Here is a 27,959-nt window from a genome sequence, read left to right on the forward strand (position 1 = left end):
GGCGGGGCCAGCCTATTTTCCGGTTCTCCAAACTACTCAAAATTTCCTCTACAGGTTCTCCAGAACCTGTCAGAACTGGCTGAATATATCACCTCTGGTTTGCTGGCCTTATCTCTCTAACAGGTGGGATCCAAAAAAGGAACTGCCTCTGCTAACTTTCTTCCCTGAGCTCTCCCTCTGAGGGCCATCAGGTTAAAGTTTGCTCAAGTGCTTTCTTGACATGCTCAGGGAAAGCGGTTCCAGAGAAGAAGCAATTTGCTTAAAGGACAGAGGGAGAATTCTCCAATGTTCTTTCTGTGTGTTATTTTTACAGACACCCAGCAATTCTAACTTCCAGTTTTCTGAAACCACTCCCTGAAGCAGCACAACTGTTAGAATTTAATGTCAATAATATTTTATTTGTAGATTCCATTTTATTTTTATACTGCTTCTTGCGTACAGTTTCATCTTCCTTATACGATAGTAGATTTTTCGGATTGGCTGAACCATCTTTGCAATGCCAAACGGAACGATATCTGAATGTCCTATGACTTTCTACATGTTCCTGCTATATAAACTCTTGTTTTGGTACATGAATATTTATGACTGATTTGCCATGCAAATAACAACAACAACAACAACAAGAATAAAGCTTCCTGCAATAACACCAGCAGAACTGCAAACAACCGTGCTACTCGGACACTGGCAGAAAACTGTATCAACCATTAGCACCAGTCACTGGTATTTGTAATGCATTTTTGAATGTTCAGTTGGCTGAGTCTCATGTTTAATGAATAAAGTATATAATAATAACCACCCTACTTGGAACAGCTTATATCCTCCGACGTTACATCATCATTATTGTTGTTGTTGTTGTTGTTAATAATAATAATAATAATAATAATAATAATAATAATAAGTAGTAGTAGTAGTAGTAGTAGTAGTAGTAGTAGTAGTAGTAGTAATAGTTACGATTTCTGGAACCATGGTTTACTGAATAAACCTACCCGAACTCTTGCAATTCAATCATGTTTTCCATCTCCCTGGGTTTTTCCTTTTTGTTTTGAAACCTTTTGCAGAACCCAGAATTCATTATCTGATGACCTAATAAAGAGTTTCTAATGTATAACTTTTAAATTTCTGAATGTTCATGCTGGTACGGTGACTTCTTTCTTATAATATGAAAAATTATTTTCATCTGAAATGTTTTAGCACAACACTCACTTATGCAACACCCCCCCCCCACAAATTATAGCAGGTTGCTTGGCAATACCTCATAGTAGGTGAGATAGGGATGGTGGGATATATGCTTATGGGTTGGCTTCACATGCCCCTGATAGAAACTGGTCAGTTCCATCTCAAAGAAATGCAAAGAAAACCACTTAGTTGTCATTTCTTATGCTGGAGAGCTGGGAGATGGGTGCTTGGGATGATGTTGCCGTGGCAACCAATATTAGCCAGGCAACAGGATGCTCTGGGAGAGTGCAACGGCAAAGGAGAGGCTAAGATGAGTTTCAGAAATGAATATACCCCAGGGTTGCAAAACAAAGGAGAAAGAAGGAAGAAGGCTGGGAATGGTGGTCTGGTTAGTGCTTGGCCTCCTGCTCAGATTTTCTTGCTGTTGTTTGGATCTGTAAGGCCTGTAACTGAACAGGATTTGTCTACTGGGCTTTGTATACTGATGGGACTCAGAGGTACACCTGTCTTATCCTGCAAGAGCTGTGCCAAGGGGAACCATCATGGGAACTGGGAGCAATGGTAGAGGTTGAGAAGCCCTGGGCTAGAATCAACTGCTTCTGCTTCAGTTTATTGAGAAATAATTGAGTTAATTGGCCAAGTGTTCCATCCCTCAGGCTGGGGGGTCAAACAGTACGCCCCTCAGACAGGGTTCACAATTTGGGAGTCCTCCTGGACCCACAACTGACTTTTGAACACCACTTGTCGGCTGTGACCAGGGGGGCATTTGCCCAGGTTCGCCTGGTGCACCAGTTTCGTCCCTACCTGAACCGGGAGGCCCTCACAACAGTCACTCGCGCCCTTGTGACCTCTAGACTGGACTACTGCAACGTGCTCTACATGGGGCAGCCCTTGAAGAGTATTCGGCGACTTCAGCTTGTCCAGAATGCAGCCGCGCGAGCGATCGTGGGTGCGCCTCAGTTCACCCACGTAACACCTATCCTCCGTGAGCTGCACTGGCTGCTTATTGGTCTCCGGATACGCTTCAAGGCGCTAGTCGTCACTTATAAAGCCCTTCATGGTATTGGACCTGGGTACTTGAGAGACCGCCTGCTGCCAATTACCTCTACTAGACCGATTAGATCCCACAGATTAGGCCTCCTCCGAATTCCATCCGCCGGCCAATGCCGGCTGGCGACTACCTGGAGGAGAACCTTCTCTGTGGCTGCTCCAACCCTCTGGAATGAGCTCCCCGTGGAGATTCGAACACTCACCACCCTCCAGGCCTTCCGCAAAGCCCTTAAAACCTGGCTGTTCCGACAGGCCTGGGGCTAAAGAACTGTTGCCCCTGTCTCGAATTGGTATGATTGCTGTGTGTTTTTAATTATGCATTGTCTTGTGTTGTTGTTTCTTTTTAATTTTTTGTTTGTATCCCCCTTCTCTGGTTGAGTTGTGAGCCGCCCTGAGTCCCCTTTGGGGGAAAAGGGCAGCATATAAATAAAATCAACATTCAACATTCAACATTCAAATCTTGGGGGGAATTGAAGCTTTAGGAAAGGCTTCAAACCTGTGCCTAGAGACAGAGCTTCTGGTGCAGCTGTAATTTAGATTTCTTTTGAAATGCATGTTCTTTGATTGTGGTGGTGGCTTCATCCATGCAGGAAGGGTGGCTCAGTGGCTAAGACACTGAGCTTGTCAATCAGAAAGTTCGGCGGTTCGAATCCCTAGCTCTGCGTAACGGAGTTGTCTCAGCTTCTGCCAACCTAGCAGTTCGAAAGCATGTAAAAAATGCAAGTAGAAAAATAGGAACCACTTTGGTGGGAAGGTAAACTGTGTTCCTTGCGCCTTTGGCATTTAGTCATGCCCACCACATGACCACGGAGATGTCTTCAGACAGCACCGGCTCTTTGGCTTTGAAATGGAGATGAGCACCACCCCCTAGAGTCAGGAACGACTAGCACATATGTGCGAGGGGAACCTTTACCTTTACATCCATGCAACTCTAAGGACAACCTAGGCATGGAGGCAAATTTCTCTCTTCCGAAATGAAACTGTTAACCTTGCAACTTTTGTGACCTGGCTTCAAGATTGTATCAAACTTGCCTTCCTCCTTTCTTCCCCGTCACTTGCTGCTTTGCTTGAAAAACAGTTTTGAAAATCTCCAAAGTGTGCGCAGGTTCTCTGTAGCCTTTACACTGGCCTTATAAAAGCATTGCCCACTATGGATGTCGGTTCTCCTTCCGCCCCCATCCCAACCCCATCGTTAACATGACTTCTTTGCCTTTTCATAAATGCTGGGCAAAGACTTTTTCCAAACATTTAAGCCTGATTTAAGAAGGCAGAGATGGGACTTTGTGCATGTCCCTGCACCTTCCATGACATTTTCCACCTTTGAATCCGAGGAAGTGCATAGCCATATTTTTTAGTTATGGGACAGCCAAGGATTGAATTAGAATAGAATAGAATAACAGAGGTGGAAGGGACCTTGGAGGTCTTCTAGTCCAACCCCATGCTTAGGCAGGAAACCCTACACCACTTCAGACAAATAGTTATCCAACATCTTCTTAAAAAAACTTCCAGTGTTGGAGTATTCACAACCTCTGGAGGGGAGTTGTTCCACTGATTAATTGTTCTAACTGTCAGAAAATTTCTCCTTGGTTCTAAGTTGCTCCTCACCTTGATTAGTTTCCACCCATTGCTTCTTGTTCTACACTCAGGTGCCTTGGAGAATAGTTTGACTCCCTCTTCTTTGTGGCTACCCCTGAGATATTGGATGACTGCTATCATGTCTCTCCTAGTCCTTCTTTCTAGTAAACTAGACATACCCAGTTTCTGCAACCGTTCTTTGTATGTTTTAGCCTCCAGTCCCCTAATCATCTTTGTTGCTCTTCTCTGCACTCTTTCTAGAGTCTCCACATCTTTTCTACATCGTGGGATTGTATGTGAATGTTCTGCCCTTTACTATACGATGCAGGTAGTCCTTGACCTACAACTACAATTAAGACCCAAATTTCCAAATTTTGACCTTTTTTAGCTACAGTTGATAAGTGAATCACTATAGTTGCTAAGTGAATCATTTAGTTGTTAAGTGAATCTGGCTATACCTTTCCACTTTGCTTGTCAAAAGACAGCTGGGAAGATTACAAATGATGATCATATGCCTGGGACATGTGCAACTGTTATAAATATATGCCAGGCGCCAAGTGCCCAAATTTTGATCATGTGACTGTGGAGATGCTGCAATGTTGTAAATGTGAAAGCTGGTCATAAGTCATTTTTTTCAGCGTCATTGTAATTTTGAATAGCAACAGCACTTAGACTTATATACCACTTTATAGTGCTTTACAGCTCTCTCTAAGTGGCTTTACAGAGCACATTGCCCCCTGTATATCAATCATGTAACAATACTATACCTTTTTCTTTAAATCATACTGTAAAATGTGATTGGTTGCTGTTTTCCTCAATCGGCCATAAGAGGGAGTCAGAACAACTGTTAGCTCTCTGTTTTGTTAGATGCTGGGCTGATCTGATCTGAGTGTTTTTGGAAGCTGGCTGTTAGAAAGTGCCGTGAGCTATTGTAAGTTTTGCAACTGCTAGCAAACTTTGAGTACTGAACTGATTATATGATACTGGACTATGTTAATTGGATTATCCCTTAACTGAAAGACATTGATGACTGACTGAATTATCCGTGTATGACTTGGACTGTTTGATGGACTCTGATACCTCTATTTCCATGAAAGTAAAAGCCTATTTAAACTGCAGTGTTTCTATATGCTGGTTTGTGTGTTCTCCAACACAACTCTCACAACGCTTCACTGAACTTACTCGCTCTCCCAATGGGGAGCACACCTAACACCCCCAACAATCTGGGTCCGAATGGTCACTAAACGAATGAGTGTAATTTGAGGACGACCTGTAACCTCTCTCTCCAGCAGTCTGCAGATCCCTGACTTCCCAAGTTTCTAATTCCAAGGAAAGACATAGAAGGGACTCTCTTCCTACGGGGAATTTTCAGTAAAGTGATGTCCTGTCCTTAAGAAACTGTTGGGAGAACGTTTTCCTCTCCCCGGGGACTTTTGGTGAAATTGTCCACCCAATTTCTTTGTTCCAACTAGATGGAAAGAATTTCAAAAGGCTGTTTAAGTTCAGCTGTTCTTTCTGTATTGAATATACACATTTCATAAAAGACAGAAAACTGGAGACTGGAAATTTGGGTTTGTCTTGAAAACCTGGACCTTGGCCACAGGATAGCAAAGCCCTGGTCTCAAGAAGACCGGAAATTAAACAAGACAAAGTTTATGCAGCTCACACTGAGTTAGGGAGTCTCTCGCCATCTCCCTTAAGCAGAAGTGATTCTTCAACCTTATTTTCCAGCCCACCACTGACTGTTTTCTTTCCCCTGCTTGGGCTGGCATGCTCAAAGTCGCTGGCTCAAAATAAATTTTCACAACCCCCTTCTGTGAAAGATGTTGATGTGTGGCTCATAAAGTGGGTGGATAGAGTGGAGATGGGGAGAAGGTTTTCTACCTCACCAGGATTTTTTATATTTTACCCCGTTTCCCCCCCCCCCAAAAAACCACCCACCTGCTAAAAAAACGGTGGTGGACAGCGAATGTGAGCCTCCCTGAGAATGCCAGAAGTCTGGCAGCGATGGTCCTTCCATGATCTCAACCGGGCAATCTTCAGTGGAAAAACAATCACGGTGTTGGAACAAAACCGTCACGGAGATGCTTGGTGTGTGTGTGCATTCTAAACTGCTGACGGATTTTGTTTGGTGTCGCTCACGCAGTCACTCTGGAACAGTAAAATAAGGTGCCAAGTGTGACTAACAGGATGCGAGATGGGTGCGTGTGTGATTGTTCATTTCACATGACTCCCAAGTGTTGTTGCTGCTGCTGCTGCTGCCTTCCAGGGAGACGAATAAAATGAAGCCACTTGGCGATCAACTGCCTGGAGTTGCTGGGAATCGGGCAGCATAGAAATTTAATAGATGATGGTGTTGATGAGGAGATGATGATGGTGATGATGATGGTGATGATGGTGATGATGATTTTCAAAAGACCAGCCAGGGGCAGCTCTGCTCATTTCTAAATGTCATTGCTAGACTCCACAGTAACCTGGCCAGGACAAAACATCTTTAGAAGAATCCACCCAGAGGACTCGGAGCCAAGCCCGTTGTATTCGGATCTTTTCCCATGTAAGATTGAGATTGTCTTGGCAACGTTTCAGCGAGGTCTCACTCTCCATCCTCAGGCTGGTGTTTTGGGCTTAAAGTGTGATCGGAGCTGCCGTCTTTCTATAAATCTTGGTGGGGGGAGGTGGAGTGCTGGCTTTCTTTCAGTAAGTGGAATGATTGGTTGTGTGGTTGTATCATGATTGGTGCTGATTGGTGCTGGCTGTGTGTCTATTGTTTCGTGTTGTAACGGCCTGGGTGGTGGGTGGGGCTCGTTTGTTGACTAGGCCGTTACAACACGAAACAACAATAGACACACAACCAGCACCAGTCAGCACCAACCTACCAATCATGATTCAACCACACAACCAAACGTTCCACTTACTGAAACAAAGCCAGCAGTCCCCGCCCCAATATTTATAGAAAGACGGCAGCTCCTATCACACTTTAAGCCCAAAACCCAGCCTGAATATGGAGAGAGAGGGGGGGGGGGGATTGATTTAGAAAGATAGAACTTATATTTGCCAGTGGCCACAATTTTATCCTGAAGCCACTACCTGTTCCAAAGCACAGTCCTACAGCAGCACTCTGGAAATAAAGTCGAGACCTTCCTGGATTGCTACATGGACACATCCATGATGTTTTCCAGATCTCAACGCAGAAGTACTTTGGCATTGTCCTATTCTGTAATGCTTTCCACCTTCATGTCTGGCCTACAGTCCTGGAATTTCCTGCAGAAATCTCACCCCAGTACTAACTGGAGCTGAGCTTCAGAAATTAATCAGAAAAAGTGTTTTGGAGCATTTGTGTGCCTAAGTGTACAACAGGACGCATTGCTTTAAGGTAGCCATTGAATGATGCTACCTCCATGTCCTGGGGTGGGAGGTGGTTTTTTTAAAATAATAGTAGACAGGTGCCATGTTTGGCTCCCTGCATATCTGTAATCCAGGGGTGGCCTTCAAAATGTTTAGCAAGGGGTTCTCTGACCGGTTGCTGAGTGGGCATGGCCATGGTGGGTATGGCCTAGTCAGCCTCTTGCACCACGATGGGGAAGGGGGTTGCTCTCCCCTGGCTCTGGTGGCTTTGCTCGAGCCTCCAGGAGGGCGAAAACAGCCTCCCCAGGCTGCGGAAACCCTCTTCCTGAACTTCCAGTAGGCCCATTTTTTGCCTTCCCCGAGCCTCCATGAGCCCTGCACTGACCTGCATCCAAATCGGGCCATGTGGTGACTCATGGAGGGGAGGGGCAGGGTGGGTGGGGCCAGCCAGGAGTGGGATTTTGGGGTTCTCCAAACTGCACAGAATCTTAGAGGTTCTCCCGAACCCCTGTGAACCCCCTAGCTGCCAACCTCTGCCAGTGGAATCACATAATAGAAAGCTTGGAAAGGGTCTTGGAAATCATCTAGTTTGGTGGGGGGGGGGTGTGTCTCCAAACATGGCAATTTTAAGACTTGTGAACTTCAACTTCCAAATTCTTTAGCCAGGCAGGTAATTTTATGTAATTTCAACAAATTGCCATGGGTAATTTCATCCATTTCTGGCTTAATAGGAATACTTTGTGAGATTTTTCAAATATAGTTCACAATTGGCAAACTTTAAGTCAACTTAAATGTCGCTGTTGTGATGGGTGGTGGGTTCAGGTGTCATCACCCAAAGAAAAAAAACCACTTTTACCCAATTTTGGATAATTTACCCAGGTTTGGGAAGCAATGATCTAGTCCACGGTTGTCAAACTACCGGTCCGTGGGCTGGATGCATCACACACTGGCCACAGCCAAGGCAGGTTTAGCGAAGGGGGGGGGGGGAAGTCCCGATATGTCACATGATGCCGCCATGATGTTGTGAGTTTGACACCCCTGATGTACTCCATCTCCCTGGCTAGGGCAGGAATCCGGTACTATTACTGCAATCCTGAAAATTGGCCATCTGATATCTGTCTCCACACTGCCCATGTGTATCACCTGCCAAGGCAGGCAGCTCTATTGTTGAATAGTTCTTACTGTTATTTCCTGATTTCGCTTACTGTGAGACCCAACCTTGCTGAGTTTCAGACAAGACTCCAAAGCTGAAATCTATTAGCTTCCTTCAACTGCTTTACAGGTGATCCTCGACTTATAACCGCAATTGAGTCCAAAATTTCTGTTCTTCAGCAAAAGAGTTGTTAAGTGAGTTTTCAGAGGTGGGCTGCTGGAGGGTTCACAGAGGTTCGGGAAAACCTCTAGCTAAGATTCTGTGCAGTTCAAAAAACCCCAAAATCCCACTCCTGGCTGGCCCCACCCACCCCTTCCCTCCCAGGAGTCTTCATGTGGTCCATTTTGGATCCAGGTAAGTGTGAGGCGCGCATGGATGCTTGGGGAGGGCGAAAAACGGGCCTACTGGAAGTTCAGGAAGGCCGGAAACGGGCCATTTCTGGCCTCCAGAGGTCCTCTGGAGCCTAAGGAGGCCATTTTTGCCCTCCTGGAGGCTCCACAAAAGCTTGGGGAGGGCAACCCCCCCCCCCCCCGTGGTGCAGGAGGCTGAGTAGGCCATGCCCACCTTGGCCACACCCATCCAGCAGAGTGGGCAGAGAACCCACTGCTGAAATTTTTGAAGCCCACCCTTGCTTTTGCCCCATTTTACAGCCTTTCTTGCCACCATTGTTAAGTGAAACATTACAGTTGTTAACTTAGTAACCCGGTTGTTAAGTGGATCTGGCTTCCCCATTGACTTTGCTTGTCAGAAGGTCATAAAAGATGATCACATGACCCTGGGACATTGCAACTGTCATAAATGTATGCCTGCTGCCCAGCATCCAAATTTTGATCACATGGCAATCGGAATGCTCCAACCGTCTTAATTGTGATAAGCGGTTGTAAGTCCTTTTTTCAGTGCTGTTGTAACTTTGAACAGTCACTAAACAAATGGTTCATCGTTTGAGGACTACCTGTACCATGTTCCTCCCAGATTCCAATGATTTTTTTTTGTTCATTTTTAGGAAGCTTCTGAGCATGCATTTATAGGCCTTTGATTAATGAAGGATTTATTTTCTTCTTGTTGCTGAAGGCATGGTCCTTTTGCAGCCAATTAGGCGGCCAAAGGAAATTGCCTCTTATCTGCAGTTTAAGGCTTGTTCTACTGTATCACTTTATACATAGAAAATGCTCCGGAATTTGTTTGTTTGAAAAATAGCTAGAAACTGAGCAGAGAAATGTGTGATTGAATGTTATTTTTGGTATAGGTCTGGCAGATGCTAGATAAAGTATGAATTACAATTTTTCTTTTCCTGATGATGATTGTATATTTATGTAGTAGAAACAAACGGTCAAAGTTGTGGGAATAACAGGGAAGGAGGGAGAGAGGAAGAAAATTGCAAATCCAGCCTACATCTGTTGGATGGTGCTTGTTGTTCAGTTGCATTTTAAAATGTTGCAATCCTACTTCCCCCTTACAACTCACTGAATTATATTGTACTTTCATCTGAACAGACGTGTTAATAAAGCAGTGTGCGATTCACAATTTTTCCAAGTATTTTATAAGGAAAAAAAGGGGCTTCTGTAAATGATTATGTGACCATCAGGGAAAATTAGCGAGTATGTTTGGGGGAAGGGAAAAACCCTGTTGTTGTGCAATAACTGTATTGTGAATGTAATAAAGTACATTTGTAGTAAATGTAAGGAGGCAGATAGTTTACCTAGGAATAAGCAGCTCTGAACTGAATGAGTCTGAAAAGGCCTGCAGGTTTTTTGGGATAATAGCTTGATTTGTTTGTTTTCTTCTTCAATGTATAAGGTTACCAAGCTTAAAAGGACTCTGGGCAACTTGAGACAAATTTAAAAACCAAGATAAAAATGTAACTATGAAATATGTCCATAAAACATAAAACAGTTAAAACTCTAGCCCAAGAATGTAACGCAACAAGGTTTGTTCAATTATAAAGATTCGATGAAAAGCTATAGCCAACTATAGCTAGTAATAAAACCCAGTTAAGGATCAATCATTCAATCTTGGTTTCACATTGTAACAGCTGCAGACTTGGTTCACTCCATGGGAAGACGTTGTTGCTCTTGTTTTCTGGCAGCTCTGCGCATGCGCACACTGGGAACAGGCTCCAGCTGTTCCTCTGCCTTACTGCTATCTAGCTCCCTCTCTGCCTCTGATGCAGAGCCCTCGTCTGAGATTTCCTCAGTCCCCAGGACTGGCCCATGTTCCTCCCCAACCTCCTCACTGTCCGACTCTGCTGCAACAACGTCAAGCATTTTCCGTGCAACCAATGGCGTAAGCATGTAAGAAAAGGTGAATGTCCTGGTGCCTGCAGGTAGTCCTCGACTTATGACCACATCTGAGCCCAAATTTTCCATTGCTAAGCAAGACAAGTGTTAAGTAAGTTTTACCCCATTTTCAAACCTTTCTTGCTTCAGTTGTTAAGCAAATTACCTGTTAAGGTAGTAACAGAGTTGTTACTACAACCTCCCAACGACCAATAAGATCACACAGATTGGGCCTCCTCCGGGTGCCGTCGGCCGGTCAATGTTGGTTGGCGGGTCCCCGGGGAAGGGCCTTCTCTGTTGCTGCTCCGGCCCTATGGAACGATCTCCCCGTAGAGATCCGGACCCTCACCACTCTTCCGGACTTCCGTAAAGCCACTAAGACCTGGCTGTTCCGGCAGCCCTGGGGCTGTTGATTAGTATCCAGCCCCACTCCAACTGTATACATGTTGTTGATTTTTAACACTTGTATTTTTATCTCAATTTTTTTAAAATATATGTTTGTTTTTGTCTGTAAGCTGCCCAGAGTCCCAATGGGAGTGGGCGGCATACAAATGCCAATAAATTGGAAATTGGAATTAAGTGAATCTGGCTTCCCTATTGACTTTGCTTCTCAGAAAGTCCCAAAAGCTGATCACATGACACCCCCCCACCCAGGACACTGCATACGTTATAAATCTGAACCAGTTGCCAAGCGTCTGAATTTTAATTACGTAACCATGGAGATGCTGCAACAGTTTTTTAAATGGTTTTTTATTAGTTTATAATAGAGCATACAAAGAAAGTACAAATGTAAATACTGTAGTAAGGAAATTAGGGAAGGGAAAAGGGAAGGGGATAGTGGGGGAAACCTATTCTCCAAAGCACCCGAGGGCAGGACAAGAAGCAATGGGTGGAAACTAATCAAGGAGAGAAGCAACTTAGAACTGAGGAGAAATTTCCTGACAGTTAGAACAATTAATAAGTGGAACAACTTCCCTCCAGAAGTTCTGAATGCTCCAACACTGGAAATTTTTAAGAAGATGTTGAATAGCCATTTGTCTGAAGTGGTGTAGAGTTTCCTGCCTAAGCAGAAGGTTAGACTAGAAGACCTCCATGGTCCCTTTCAACTCTGCTATTGTATTCTATTTCTCTTTTTAAAACATTGGCAGGCATGAGATCCATTCACTCTAAGGCAGAGGTGGGGAACGATAGGCCTTTTAGGATTAGGATTTATTTCATTTATATGCTGCCCTTTTCCCCGAAGGGGACTCAGGGCGGCTCACAACTCAGTCAAGGGAAAGGAGGGAAATTATGGTCTGCATTGTTACTAACAATGGCTCAGGAATTCTGGGAGTTGAAGTCCACAATTCACAAAAGGGCCATAGTTCCCCACCCCTGCCATAAGGAAAAAGCTGTGCATTGAATTCAATCCCAGGAGCCTGTTTTGCATACAGGCGTTAACTTGAGGTTTCTACTTAGATGACCTCAGCAGTGAGAAGAAAATCTATAGAAGCATTTAATTCTATCAGGTTGGCCTTCCGCATAATTCTATCAGGGCATTCCTTGCCTTGCCCTCCTGATGCTATTTTCCCTAACAGAGGACAATAACCGAATACTCCCCTCCTCTCTCGAGCTGCTATAAATTACAGGTCTAGAGTGAAGAATTGGCAAAGCATTCTCCTGTGGAAAAGCTCTTAAGATCCATTTGATTCTACTGTTGAATATAAATGCTTGGCCTTAGAATCCTTCCATTGTGAGTGTGTCTGTGTGTGTCTGTGCACATGCACGCCCGCCTGCGTTTCTGTGCTTTTGTGTGTGCATGTGCATTGCTAGAGGAAAAAAGCAGAGAGAAAAAGAGTTGCATACAGGGCAGTGGTGGGATTCAAAAACTTTTTACTACCGGTTCTGTGGGCGTGGCTTTGTGGGTGTGGTGCAGGGGTGGGTTCCTGCCAGTTCCAACCTCTACTATAGAAGAGGTTCTACAAATCTACAGTGCCGTTTAGAACCGGTTCCAGCTCCCTCCCCCCCGCCCGTCCGCACATCATCAAGATGAAGAGCGAGAGGAGGAATTCTGGGAGTTGAAGTCCACAAGTCTTAAAGCTGTCAAGTTTGAACACCCCTGGAGGTTTTTTTTCTAAAGTGTTAGGGGTGCAAGGGTCTTGACAGCTTTAAGACTTGCGTGCTTCAAATGCCAGTTTCTGAGCCAACATTTTAGTTGCTAAGCAAGAGTGTTGTTAAGTGAGTTTCTCCACATTTTACAAGTTGGCCACGCCCACCCAGTCACATGGCTGGCAAGCCACTCCCACCAGGTCACATGGCTGGCAAGCCACTCCCACCAGGTCACATGGTCGGCAAGCCACTCCCACAAAGCAGGCTACACCTACAGAAGAGGTTCTAAAAAATTTTGAAAACCACCACTGGTGTGGTGTGACTTGGTGGGCATGGCATAGTGGGATACTGATTTCCTCCTGATCAGCTGAGAGTCAGGAGGCAGAGGATAGATGGGGGATAGATGTGGGCGGGGCCAGCTAGAGGTTCCCTGAAGTACTCAAAATTTTCACTACCGATTCTCCAAAACTGGTCCGAACCTGCTGAATCCCACCTCTGAAACAGAGGTATCCATGGGAAAAGAATCAGAATGGGTGAAGTGGCAATCCTGGTCACTATTGTGACTTTTATTATCTTGGGGATAATATGCATCCCTGAGGAATCCCAGAGCTATACAGGTTGTCCTCGACTTACAACAGTGACAGTTTAGTGACCGTTCGAAGTTACAACAACATTGAAAAAATAACTTAGGACCGTTTTTCACAGTTACCACCTTGGCAGCCATCCCCATGATCATGTGCTTGACAATTGGTTCATACTTATGACTGTTGTGTGTCCTAAGGTCATGTGAACACCTTTGGCGACCTTCTGACAAGCAAAGTCATTGGGGAAGCCAGATTCACTTAACAACCGGGTTACTAACTTATCAGCTATAATAATTCACTTAACAACAAGTGGCAAGAAAGCTCACAAAATGGGGCAAAACTCACTTAACAAATGTTTCCCTTAACAACATAAATTTTGGGCTCAATTGTGATCATAAGTGGAGGACTATCTGTACATAAAAAGGTAGATTCCCAAGAGCTTGAAGTGTGGCCTTTCCCCGTTCTTAAGAACTTACCTTGTTTTACTATGGTATAGAAATATTTTAAATCTTTCTCGCCCAAAATGGTGCCCTTAGGGCAGGGCTGGGCAACTATGGCAACTTTACAACTGTGGACTTCAACTCCCAGAATTCCTAAGTGAGCCACTCTGGGAGTTGAAGTCCACAGGTCACAAAGTTGCCATAGTTACCCACCTGTGCCTTATGATATATTAAACTCCTAGAATTTCCAATCACCATGGCTTCAGGTTTTCTGACAATACCTTTGTTTCTTTGTGTCTGGATTACTGCAATTCAGATCAGAGGTGGGTTGCTCCCGGTTCGGCCCAGATTGGGCAAACCGGTAGTTGCAGTGGCAGGAGGCGCCACCCACCTGCCCGGATGCTTCTCCACATGTGCAGAAGCATCACACACATGCGTGCGAGCATGAGCAAACTGGTAATAAAAAAATTAGAAACCTACCATTAGCTCATACCACTTTTGACCCAGGTTTCCCTTTAGTGGCCACCCAAACTTGGAAAGTTTTTCAATGGTCCATGCCTCGTATTAGCATCGCCAGTTGCCAGCTTTGATAACTGCCACTCAAAATAAGGCTATACAGGCTCTTACCTGGAAAACCCCAGGGAACCATTTGATGGCAGCGAAGAGAAACAAGAGACTTGTATCTCCCTTCTATTGTTCATTTGGATTTTGGCAGCCCAGCTCATGTAGCCCTAACCAGACAAACAATGGAAGGAACTAAGAATAGATGATCCCATTCACCCCGGCATCCAAAATTCTTCATCCTTGCTCATTTTCCCATGCATCTGTGCTTGTTTTAAAGTGGAGGAACAGGCCAGGTCCCCCCCCCCCCTCTCCTTTTTCTTTTACTATCCTTTTGGCACGAGAGGAGGCTTCCCCACCCTCCAGAACAATGCAAAGGCCAAAAACCCCAAGAGCACCAAGAAGGAAGTGCCTGTTTTTAGCAACAACAACAACAAAAAATGTACAGAAAGGAGGGAAGATGGGGTCAGAAGGAGAGGAAGGAAATGGTCATTAAGTGTCTGTCTGTTGCGTCCAATGAGTTTTGGTGCACCATCTGTGCCCCCTCAAAGAAACACCCCACACACATCTCTGCAATACTCAGGCACATATCGAGGTTGTTGTTAGTTGCAAAGTCATATCCGATGCATCGCAACCCCATGGACAACATTCCTCCAGGCCTTCCTGTCCTCTACCATCCCCCGGAGTCCATTTAAGCTCACACCGATGCTTCGGTGACTCCATCCAGCCACCTCATTCTCTGTTGTCCCCTTCTTCTTTTGCCCTCAATTGTTCCCAGTATGAGGCTCTTCTCCAGTGAGTCCTTCCTTCTGATTAGGTGGCCAAAGTATTTGAGTTTCAACTTCAGGATCTGACCTTCCAAAGACAAGTCACGGTTGATCTCCTCTAGGACTGACCAGTTTGATCACCTTGCAATCCAAGGGACTCGCAGGAGTCTTCTCCAGCACCATCGTTAAAAGGCCTCAATTCTTTGGCGCTCAGCCTTTCTTATGGTCTAACTTTCACAGCCATACATTGCAACTGGGAAAACCATAACCTTGACTATACGCACTTTTGTTGCCATATCTATAGAAGCTGCTTAACTGTAGACAGACACACAATGTCTTTATTGTTTACTAAGCAATACCTTTCACATTCTTTAAGGGGTGGCAGCAAAGTGATGCATGAGTGATCAATAGATCAGGGCTAGATGTGTCTTTTGTTCCTTTATGAGAATCCTTCAACTTTGCTTTGTTGACACTGAGAATTTTTGATTCCACCCTTCTTGCTTGAAAGGCTTCTCAACGTACAACATTCTTGCAAATAATTGTCTCTTGCTTACAGTCAGTTCTTGGCCTACAACAGTTCATTTAGTGACTGTTCAAAGTTACAACGGCACCAAGGGTGGTATCAGTGGTGGGTTACAACCGGGTTGCTCCAGAGGGCCCACCTGCCTGCCCGCTTGATCGCTTGAACTATCTTGATCGGTTTTACTTTTTTTGACTTCCTATAATTTAGTTCACATTTTTTGTAATCTCGTAGATAAAAAGGAAATGGGAAAGGCAACGGTTTGTTCAAATTGCGCACCTTTATTGTCATAGTGTATTTTATAAATTTTATGTCTTTTCTGTGCTGTTTAATAGTTAATTGCCTTTCGCTGTTTTACATTTTTCTTTCCTTTGTCTTAAAAATCTTAAAACATTGTGAAGAAGCTGTCCACCCAGGCAATTGTGACTGTTGAATAGATGAAAAACAAAATAAATAAAACCTTCCCAATTAGTTGGGATAATTGGGGATCAATTAAAAATAAAGATTAGTAACACCTGAAGCCTTTTTCAAACCCATTGACTTTCATAGAGATCTGGGCTCTAGCTGTCTCTTTGTCTCTTAGATGCTTGTAATTACTTTGCCATGTCTGTGCTTGGTTTAAGGCCCAGTATGTGACTATTAGCCACAAGAAGCTGTGTGGGTGCATCGATCATAATTATAAAAATGTTAGGTCAACCATGAGAGACAGGTGAAGGAGGATCCTTGGATGAAAACAAGGTCTTATAATTGTCATATAAGTATTATCTGCATAATAATGGCAGATTTATAGAGACATTCATCTTATTCTAATGGGACTTATGAAGCTGCATTGGGGTACATGCCTACTCTGTGCTACCCTATAGTTCAGGGGTGTCAAACTCATGCCCCGCAGGCCAGATGTGTGACACGCTGGCCATGCCCACCCCTGGTTTAGTGAAGGGGAAAAAAGTCATGATACATCCAGGGGTGTATCTGGAGGTTCGCAGGGGTTCGGGAGAACCTCTAGCTAAGATTCTGTGCAGTTCAGAGAACCCCCAAATCCCACTCCTGGCTGGCCTCGCCCGCCACCGCCCCTCCCAGGAGTCCCCACACGGCCTGTTTTGGTAAGTGCAGGGCGTGCGTGGAGGCTCGGAGAGGACGAAAAACAGGCCTACCAGAAGTTAAAGCTTGTTTTTGGCCTCCAAAGGGTCTCCGGAGCCTGGGGAGACCGTTTGTGCTCTCCCGGAGGCTCAAGGGAAACCTCTGGAGTGCAGGGAGGGCAAATCGGCCCCCTGCCATGGTGCAGGAGGCTGACTAGGCCACTCCCACCATGACCACACCAGTGGTGGGTTTCAAATTTTTTTGGAACCTCTTCCGTAGGTGTGGTCTGCTTTCCGGGTCCACTGGTGGAACCTCTTTTAACCGGTTCAGTAGATTTGACAAACCAGTTCTACCGAACTGGTGCGAACCGGTAGGAACCCACCTCTGGACCACACCCACCCAGCAACCGGGCAGAGAAACTCTTGCTAACATTTTTGAAGCCCACTCCTGGATACATCATGTGACGACAACGTGACGATGCAAATTTGACATCTCTGAGGTTATACTGGAAAACATTGTAATCTTGGGCCAAAGGCAAGGACCAGAGATTTGTGTAGCTGGATAGTCCCAGTGACTCACAACTGGGGCATCTTGAAAACACGAGATGAGATCTACGGTATGAGCATTACAGTATCAGTAGGGAATTGGACTAGACCTGCAAAATCCCTCCTTATCCCTTAATCCCATGAAATTGATCATTAGCCAATCACAACTATCACCTCCAAATAAAGAGCCTCTTTATGTTTTGAAGAAGTTGTGTCCAGGTTATATATCCTGCATCCAGAAGCTTGCTTTCTCGGGGAAGACAGATTATGTTTGAGACTAGTGATAGCTTTTCAGCATGCTAACTTCCTATTTAATTGTTTCATTATCATTAAAAGAATGGGCCAAGAAAGGAACCCTCCTGGCTTCTCGGGCTGCAAAGAAGGCAGTGGGAGATTTGTGCTTTCAGGCTTGTAAGATTTTATTAATGAAGCCTTACAATAAAATAGAATTAGCTCGTCTGGTCATGCTTCCTGTCTGGTCTACCTGGGAAGACTGACGTCAAGATTGCAAGTCTGAAAATGCAAATCTGCTACTGTTACTTATTGAGACTAGAGCAGTAGGCTCCACCAAGGTCCTCCATTCCCGCAGGAGAATAATCAAAGCCGATTGGCTGAGCCATCTGACAGCTCCCTATAAAAGGGAGTGTTGTGCTGGATGTGTAAATATTTAGTTGTCTAATAAAGAGCTGTTCATTGCCTAAGTCCTGTCTCATCCGTTCACCCGATTCAACAGGTACTGCCTCCTTTACAGCCTGAGAAGCTAGGGAGGGTCCCTTCTGAACCTCCTTCGCCACCCATTATGCTGCTATGGGCTGTACCCTCTCTTATCTGGCTGTTCCCTAGGCAGCATTTCTTCCCCCATCCCTCAAGGTCTTTCTCACATGCCATTACAGTATGCTGTAAAACAGGAGTTATGCATTCATCACAGAAAGTTGGAGGAAAGCCTACCTTGAAGTGTAGGCAGATACAACTTTGGAAGACGTGGGGGTGGGAAGAATCCGGAGTCAGTAGGTGAATTCTCCATCTGTTTCTGTTTTTCTTTCAGGATCATCGAAACAAGCACGATTCAGCAGGAGAGGCTCCAGGCTATAGCGGTAAGTTGCTCTTGCATTGAATCATATTTGCACCGGCTTGTAATTATATCCTTCACATTTGCTTAATACTCAGTGCTAAGTACTTTCAGAACTTTTATGTTTTTGAAACAAGTAAAGTATTACACCAGAACTCTGAGCAGCTCTATTAGGTACCGTATTTTTCGGAGTATAAGACACATCTTTTCAAAAAGGGGGCTGAAAATCTGGGTCCGTCATATGCATCGAATACAGCATTTTTTACCTCCTGAAGCCCCGCCCTTTCACCAAAATGGCTGTGCATACCCTTATGGAGGCATTCAGAGAGGTCCTGGGGGCTGGGGAGGGCAGAAATGAGAAAAAACGGGCCATTTTTTGCCCCCCTAGCTCCCAGCAGCACTCTATAAGCCTCCATAAGGCTATGCATGCAATTTTTTTGAGAAAAATGGGCCCATTTTCTGCTCATTTTGCCTCCCCGGAACACTCTGCAAGCCCCCCCCCCCCAACGGCTATTCATGCCTTTTAAAAAAACAGGCCCATTATCATGAAAAACGGGCCGTTTTGGGGAGGTTTGCAGAGTGCAAACACTTTTTTTTCCCTTTTGGAAAGCTCTTTAATTGATTGATGAGAATTACATTGATCAAGTGCTGTGCCAGTAGAAACAAAGTTTTAGGTGCTGCAGATTGTCAGCGATTTCCTTCTCCAGCACATGGATAAATACACCTGGAAACATCTACCTACCTACCTACTCTCTCCCTCCCTCCCTACTGTATCTCTCTCTCTCTCTCTCTCTCCCTCTCTCTCTCTCTCTCTCTCTCTCCCTACCTACCCACCTACCTACTCTCTCTCTCTCTCTTCCTACCTATCTACTGTATTTCTCTCTCTTTCTCCCCCTCTCTATCCCTCTATCTACCTACCTACTTTTTAAAAAAAATTGCCACTTCAAACCCTTGGTGCGTCTTATACTCCGGTGCATCTTATACTCTGAAAAATATGGTAAGTATTAGCATCCTGATGACTCAACTTTGGTTGAATGATAGGATAAACTTAGATAAACCTAGATAAGAAAACCTTTATTGTCATTTTTTACGATGAGTGTACTGGCGCTCCTTAAAAATGAAATTCTGTTGTGTGCTTTCAAAAGAAAGTATATATATACCCATACACATATATAACACACATATATTTATATACATTATATATACACACACACACATATTCTCTGTGTGTGTGTGTGTGTGTGTGTGTGTGTGTGTGTGTGTGTGTTTGTGTGTATGTGTTGTGGTCTGCCAGCCACCAGCTCCTCCACAAGCTGAATCAGATGAGGAGGAGGAGGCGTGGGAGTCAGGGTCAGCATCAAGGCAACCTGAGAGCTCCAAGGGGGATGAGGGAATGTGTGTGTGTGAGAGAGAGGGAGGGAGGGAAAAAGAGAGGGGGAGGGAGGGAGAGGGAGAGAGAGAGAGACAGAGCCTGGGCCTCAGATGGAGAGTCAATAGTCCCCAGGTCTGGAGGTGGCTGATAAGGAAGAGGAGGAACAGCTGGGTCCAATGCCTGAATCAAAGAGAGGAGAGCAGTGGTGGAAAGAGGAAACTTGAGACATCATAAGGCTGGTGCTATATGGAACAAAACTGTGACTGAATCTGGATGTTCTGCTTCACATACCACGAAGCCCCCTCCCAGAAGGTAACAAGGACAACAGGTCATGAAGAGGATGTGTAGCGTCCCAGACAATCCTGCAGACCCTGATCAAGTAACGCTTATATGCCATGTCCCGGACAGAAGGAAGTGAACTACCAATGATCTTTTCTGCCATCCTCACCACTCTTCACCGTCTTCCTGTCTGAAGCAATAATGCTACCAAGCCAGACAGTAACGCAATATGACAGGATGCTCTCGATTGTCCCTCTATAACAGGGGTGTCAAACTCCATTTCATTGAGGGCTGCATCAGAGTTATGTTTGACCTCGTGGGGGGGGAGGGTGGCCAGGGGGCGTGTCCAGCTAGACATCACTAGTGTCAGGGGCACCTGTGGGGGCTCGAGCGCTGTGCCAGCAAAAACGGGCTCCTGAGCTCCATTTCCGACTGCTCTGTAGAAAGTGGTAAGGACAGGAGAAGGAAGCTGAATTTTTCTCATGTGACGAAGAAAGTGCAGGCGCTACTATGCCAGCAACAGTGTCTCACTGTTGAGCGGTCAGTGTCTCGCGGTTGAGTGAACTTTTCACCAGTAAGAGCTGTGGAATGAGTTCCTGAGTGTGCAGTTTGGATAGCCTGAAGCACCAAGATGGCAGGGCACTAATATTATACTAATATTATACTTGTGGAGTCAATTGACATCACTTCATCCCCAGAAAAAAATGAAATAAACTTCAAACTGGAAGGCGGGGTAGATTAAAACAAGGCTTTAATTATTCTTTGCCAATGAAAAAACATGCCAGAAGGCTGTCTGGTTGTTCTGTCAAACTAATAATTATGGACAGAAAAGAAGCTGGCTGGAGAATTGATCTGTATATTGACAGCAAGCAGGGAAGATGTGCAGTTTGTAGCAACTGAGCATGCCCAGTACCATTGCTACATAAGTACCATGCTACAGCAGGGTCAAATGAAGGAGGAACTTGTGCGGTGATGTCAGTGATGTGTAGAGTTTTCCATAACTTGTTGGGTTTTGCTGCAAGATATTTTGGTGTTAGATATTGTGTATTAATGATGAGGTCAATGTAGGAGAAGATCAGGCAGAGCTGGGAGGTGGAGTTAAACACATCATAAATTTAGAATCTTTGTGTTGCCACAAGAGATCCAAATCCAGCCCCCGTTCCCCCCCTTGAATTCTGTTCAGCTTTATCAAGTGCCAATTTAATGCTGGCCAGTAATTGACGAGTTTTGTGCATAGGCTTGAATATATCTTTTATGTTGCTACTTACACATGGTTCTGATTCTTTGTGCTGGACATTAGGCCTCCTAAAACACCCACCTCAAGGGACACCGTGGCTCAGCGGCTAAGACGCTGAGCTTGTCGATCAAAAGGTCGGCATTTCAGTGGTTCGAATCCCTGGTGTCACGTAACGGAGTGATCTCCCATCACTTGTCCCAACTTCTGCCAACCTAGCAGTTTGAAAGCATGTAAAAATGCAAGTAGAAAAATAGGAACCACCATTGGTGGGAAGGCAACAGCGTTCCGTGCGCCTTCGGTGTTTAGTCATGCCGGCCACATGACCACAGAGACGTCTTCGGATAGCTCTGGCTCTTCGGCTTTGAAACAGAGATGAGCATCTCTCCCTAGAGCCGGAAACGGCTAGCACGTATGTGCAGGGGAACCTTTACCTTTTTAAAAAGACCCGCCTCAAGTCATACAGTGTATGTTTCCCAGTACCCTTTTCAAGAATAGTGACTTAAGTCTGAAGAGTTTTGAACTCCAAAATTGCTCTCTGGGAAAATCCAGAAACATAGCCCACCCCCACCCCCCATTATAGGACTCTTCCAACAATTCCATGAAAATGGTACCTATTTGATCAAAATGGCTTCCACGCCTGTCAGTTATTATTGGAAAGCAGTTTAGAGTCCTGGTATTGTTTGTGTTTCTGTATGTGAGAGAGAAAGGGGGGAGAGGGGGAGAGAGAGAGACAGAGACAGTGAGGGGAGAGAGAGAGAGAGAGAGAGAGAGGGAAGGAGGGAGGGAGGGAGGGGGGAACGAGCGAGCGAGAGAGACAGAGATCAAATTATGAAGGGACTGATTATCAGAGTCCTTCAGGCTTAATTCCAAAGTTGCAGATCCGTTGCCTGCCTTTCCCGGGATCAATAGATGCTGCTGTTTGAATAACAAACAGGTTTGTAACCAACAAAGCAAAGATTCATTCTGACTAGAAAGAAGAGGATGCAAACTCTGCTTACAACCAGCCTGCGCAAAGTTTCTTTGTTTCAGAGTGCACTGGGTCCCATTCCTTGAGGTCCACAGACGTAGTTTCTAAATTATTCCACTTTTTTTCCCTGCACCTCATGTATCGAGTCTGATGCTAAATGCTGCCCTTACAGAAATATTCGGGTCAAAAGGAATAGGTTCATATAAGGGCCATGTAGGCAATCAAGATAGAGAAGCGGTGGCTCAGTGGCTAAGACACTGAGCTTGTCAATCAGAAAGGTTGGCAGTTCGAATCCCTAGCGCCGCGTAATGGAGTGAGCTCCCGTTACGTGTCCCAGCTTCTGCCAGCCTAGCAGTTTGAGAGCATGTAAAAAAATGCAAATAGAAAAACAGGAACCACCTTTGGTGGGACGGTAACAGTGTTCTGTGCACCTTCGGCCTTTAGTCATGCCGGCCACATGACCATGGAGACGTCTTCAGACAGCGCTGGCTCTTCCACTTTGAAACGGAGATGAGCACCGCCCCCTAGAGTCGGGAATGACTAGCACATATGTGCAAGGGGAACCTTTACTTTTAGACAATCAAGGGATAAGAAACTACAAGTCGTCCTCAATTTACAATCATTTGTTTAGTTACTATTTGAAGTCACAACAGTAGTGAAAAAATGGCTTAAAACCAATCCTCACACTTTACAACTGTCGCATTTCCCCTGTGGGTCACGTGATCAGAGTTTGGATGCTTGGCAACTGGCCTGTATTTCCATCAATTGTGGCATCCTGGGGTCATGTGATTCCCATTTCCAACTTTCCCAGCTGCCTTCCCACACACAAAAAGCAGTTGAAAAACACACTTGAAAACAGCCCCCCAAATGGCCTGAAAGCGGCCCACAAATGGCCTGAAAAAGCCCCCAAATGACCTGAAAGCTGCCTGAAAAATGGCTTGAAAACAGCCTCAAAATGTCCTGAGAGTGGCCGAAAAAATGGCCTGAAAATGGCCTGAAAGCACCCCCCTCCAAAATGGCCTGAAAGCACCCCTAAAAAACGGCCTGAAAGCTGCCTGAAAAATGGCTTGAAAACAGCCCCCAAATGGCCTGAAATTGACCCGAAAAACTGCGTGAAAGCAGCCTGAAAAATGGCCTGAAAAATGGCCAAAAAAGGCCAAAAACCAGGCATGTGCATGCCAGCAAGCTGGGCCTCGGGTTTCTGGTGCACCACGCGCGTTCATGCACGTGTGTTGCGGTGCCAAAAAGGTTCACCATTATTGTTATAGACGTTTCATTAGGTAAATATCATCAGTGCTAGAAGGCAGTGGGGTTGCTCCCCAAACCACTTCTACATCACATCTGGAAGAGATGCATGCAAGGAAACAACCAAGCTCAGAGAGCATTAAGGACCCACAAATAATGACTACCGGTAATTCTAGCACGTGGACAGTATAGATGCTCCAACGTTTGAGTTCCTACAGTTCATTTGATCTCACCATTCCTGTATCCACATTACTGTTATGTAAGTATCTGTGCAACACAATGAAACAGACTTCAGCATGGTGATTTGTGGGATTACATTTGGATTCTTCCTATGTAGCATTCTGCAGGTGCATGTTAGTAGAATGGCACAACTGGACAAAGAACAGTATAATGTATCCGACTCAGGACTGTATGGCCTTGCTGTGTTTTATTGGAGTACATATGTACACCATTAATGAGAAAAACACAACTTTAGTTAAGAAATGAAAGCACATCTGTATGTTTGGCAACAAATACAGGGGGAAAAAATGCATTGATTTCATCAGGAAAAACAGTCAGATGACTTTGATGTCCCAAGTCCAGATAAATTTTGAAAAGGAGAATTTTTGGAAACAAATCTCTCCTTATTTTTTTAAAAAAAATTTTTAGTTGGTTGAGTATTTCACTTGATTTTCCTAAATGGTACCAAATGCACATTTTTTTCCAACCCAAAGAGCTACTGATTCAGCTCACTTTGAATAGGACAATTTCAAAAATGATTGTGCCAAGGAGATGAAGCAAAGGCTGGCATGGGCTCCCCAACCATCTCCAACCTCAGTCGTTTTAGTGCTTTGGAGATCAACAGAGGCTGTTACCAGGGGGCCCTTGGGAGTGAGCCACAGCATCCGGCTGATGTTGTAACTTCGCCGACTTCTAAAGGCAAGGAAGAAAAGGGTCTATGTAAGGGAACAGAAAAGGGTGTTATTGTGCAGAGAGTCTTGTTCAAGTGGAGAAGCAAGGGGGGGAGGGGAGGTCAGCTACCATCCTGACTTTGCTTGTGCTTGCACAGTAATGCTTTCAGGGTGATGATCTTCTCTGAAATGCCTAGAAAGCTGCAGTATGCAGCAATGGAGTGTGTAGGTATGTGTGAATGGATGGAAGGAAGGTATTCCCAAGAGTCTTCTCAAGAGACTGAAGCAAACTTGTCCGGACACGAAACCCTTTTATTAATTTGCTGTGAATTCTGCTCATTCACATCCAGCAAAGTCTTTCAAGGGAAGATGTACAGTCACAGACCTGATCTGGCTTGGAGAACTGACAGGCCGATATCTGCAAAACTTGGCAAGGAATCTCGGAGAGTCATGAACCAATTAATCGAACTAATTGTCTCCTGCAAACTCCACTCCCCTTTCACTGCTCTTTTTTTTCCTCTGGGAGGGGCCATTCATCGTCCACCTGTGGCCTTACTCCCAAGTCGACCCCTGTTCTTTAGCTGCTCCCATCGTCTGGCCACTCTGCGTATGCGCACACTGGGAACTGGCTCCAGCTGTTCGTCTGCCTCATTGATGTCTGACTCTGAAGGCAGCTGATAACTGGCATACGGCTCTGGCCCCCTCTCTGCCTCCGACACAGAGCCCTCATCAGAGCCTTCCCCAGACTCCAGGACTGGCCCATGTTCCTCCCCAACCTCCTCACTGTCCGAATCTGCTGCCAGCTCTGCTGGCTGCTGGTGGGCCACAACAGAAGGAAGGAAGAACAGAAAAAGTGGATCATAGATACGTGATTGAGTGAATGGATGAATTGATCTGCAGACATACAAGTAAGCAGAAAGAAACTGATGGCAACACTTCCCATCTCTGGAGCTGAGCTGGAATAAGTGCCAAATAAATGGAATATGTACAGGTAGCTCTCAAGTTATGTCTATAATAGGAACCAGAACATTTATCTTAAGCAGTTCAGTCATTAAGAGAGGTATAAGGTGACTGTATCCAATTTTATTACATTTTTTTGTTATGGTCATTAAGCAAATCACATGGTTGCCTATTGACTTTGCTTGTCAAAAGCTGATTGGGAATGACTCACAAATGGCAATCATTTGGCCCTGGGATACTGCAACCGTTGTAAATACATGCCACTTGCCAAGCGCCCAAATAGCAATTATATGGCAATGGGGACGTAAGTGTGAGGATTGGTTGTAACTCACTTTTTAAAGTGCTGTTGTACCTTTCAATGGTCGTTAAACAAATGGTTGTAAACCAAGGACAACCTGTATCCTAGTGTGGAAATCATAGGAATCATTCTTTTTCATGAATGCGAAGACTCTGGATGTGTTTCCCCAGTGAGGTTGATTTGTTTTAAAAACATTCCACCAAAAGAGCTGCGTTGACACAGTGGTTAGAGTACAGTACTGCAGGCTAATTCTGCTGGCTGCCTGCAATTTGGCAGTTCAATCTCACCAGGCTCAAGGTTGACTCAGCCTTCCATCCTTCCGAGGTGGGTAAAATGAGGACCCAGATTGTTGGGGGCAACAGGCTGATTCTGTAAACCACTTAGAGAGGGCTGTAAAAGCACTATGAAGCGGTATATAAGTCTAAGTGCTATTGCTATTTAAGCTACAAAGTTTGATTAAATGTGGATCAAATATAACAATACAATTAATAACAGGAAGAGGGGGAGGCAGAGTACCAGCCATCTGCCCAAACCCACATCCCAACAGGGGGCTTACCACCAACCTTCATAGACCCTGTTTTTGTCACTCCTCCAATTTTTGGATTGCCACTTTCTCAGTGTGAGTGCCTAATGACAACGGCCAAGAGGAAGAGCTACTATTTGCTTCAATTTCCCTCCATGGGCAGGGACATGGCTGGGCCCAAAGATACAGGGTGAACCTCTGGAGCAGTATTTCTCCACCTTGGCAACTTTGAAATGTGGGGACTTCAACTCCCAGAATTCCCCAGCTGCCCGAAGTTGTCAAGGTGTAGAAACAGTGCTCTGAAGGGTGCTTCTCTAGCAATAATTTTGCCCCCAAAGCTGGAGTCTGGCAATGATAATAGGAATAGCTTAGGGAAGGGGCAGTGTTGAGGCCATGTGCCTCAGTGGCATCAATCTTCTGGGGTCTGGATAAATCACCGTTCTGTTTTAGATCACCCCTCTCCCTTTTGGCATTGTGCTTCTGTGACTGAAGAGTCTTCCTTTGGATGCTGTGTTCCTTTTCCCTGAAAGCGGCTGGCTTACACAGATTTCCAAAACAAAGAGGGTGTTATTTTGGCTCAAAGAACAGATGATTTGTGGCAGGGAGGGGAGGAGAACAGAAATATGACAGTCTTCCTCTAAATTATGAATGATTTAGAAGTGAGATTCTGTCTCCGTCTTCTTCCCCTCCCTTTGCAAATAGAGTAGTTGCAATTATGGGCTTCAGAATGCCTTCAATGCACAAGTGTTTTGAAGCCCATTAAGGATGGCTACGAGAATTGGTTGGAATTGGAATTGACAATTGGGTAGGAATTGGAATTGACTATTGGGTAGGAACTGGAATTGACTATTGAGTAGAAATTGGAATTGATCATTAGGTAGAAATTGGAATTGATGATTGGGTAAGGATTGGAATTGATTATCAGGTAGAAATGGGAATTGATGATCAGTTAAGCATGAGCTTAAATGGACTCCAGAGGATGGTAGAGGACAGGAAGGCCTGGAGGAATGTTGTCCATTGTGTTGCGATGGGTTGGACATGACTTCGCAACTAACAACAACATAAAAGGTAGAAATTGGAATTGATGATTGGGTAGGAATTGGAATTGACTATTGGATAAGAATTGGAATTAAATTGATTTTTGGATAGGAGCTGGAATTGACTATTGGGAAGGAATTGACATTAATGACTATTAGATTGGAACTGGAATTGACCATTATCAAGAGAAGGCTAAGGGGAGACATGGCAGCAGTCTTTCAGTACTCGAAGGGCTGACTAGGAAAGAAGGTGGGGATTTAATTTGCATAGCTCCTGAATGTAGGGCAAGAACCAGTGGGTGGAAGCTCTACAGAAGAAGATTCAAATTCAAACTAAGGTGAAATCTCCTGGTTATGAGAGTGATTAGGCAGTGGAGCAACCTACCTCCTGGAGCTGTGGGATCCTACCACTGGAGGTTTTCAGTTGGACAATAAGAAGATCCCTGCCCTCTTCTGCAGAGAGTTGGTCCTCTCCAATGTTATGTGCCTGTATTCTGTATTCTATGAGTATTATGTTGCTCTTGATCATATCTTTCTTCTAGCAGTTACTCTGTTCTACATGCAGAAACTCCCATCTTCTAGCCCAGCAACCATTACATAAACAGACATATAGCAACCTTTTTATCTTAAATCTGTATTGTGCTTTATAAAAGCATCACAACTGATAACGTACGTGCGTGTGTGCGTGTGTGTGTGTGCGTGCATGCGCGCACACCTTTGAATCAGTGTTGACTCCCGGGGACTGCCTGGACAAGTCCATTTAATTTTCTTGGCAACATTTTCAAAAGTGGGTTTGCCTTTTGCCTTCTTCCTGGGACTGAGAGAGGGTGACTGGGTATAAGTCACTGACCTGGTTTTATGCCCTAGGCAGGACTAGAATTCATGGTTAGTCTGCAATTTACAACCATTTGTTTCGTGTCCA

The 27,959-nt window shown here is 44.9% G+C and overlaps 1 protein-coding gene across 2 annotated transcripts in view; it reads left to right on the forward strand.

Moving 5' to 3' along the window:
* PALM (paralemmin) overlaps nucleotides 1-27,959 on the forward strand; it is a 101,054-nt gene that overhangs the window by 25,264 nt on the left and 47,831 nt on the right. For both annotated transcript variants that reach the window (XM_032238854.1, XM_032238855.1), the window contains exon 2: nucleotides 18,206-18,254. In XM_032238854.1, coding sequence (XP_032094745.1) covers nucleotides 18,206-18,254 — 49 coding nt within the window. The remainder of the gene's footprint in view (nucleotides 1-18,205; nucleotides 18,255-27,959) is intronic.

Source organism: Thamnophis elegans, chromosome 1 (genome assembly GCF_009769535.1).
Source record: "Thamnophis elegans isolate rThaEle1 chromosome 1, rThaEle1.pri, whole genome shotgun sequence".
NCBI classification, from domain to species: Eukaryota; Metazoa; Chordata; class Lepidosauria; order Squamata; family Colubridae; genus Thamnophis; species Thamnophis elegans.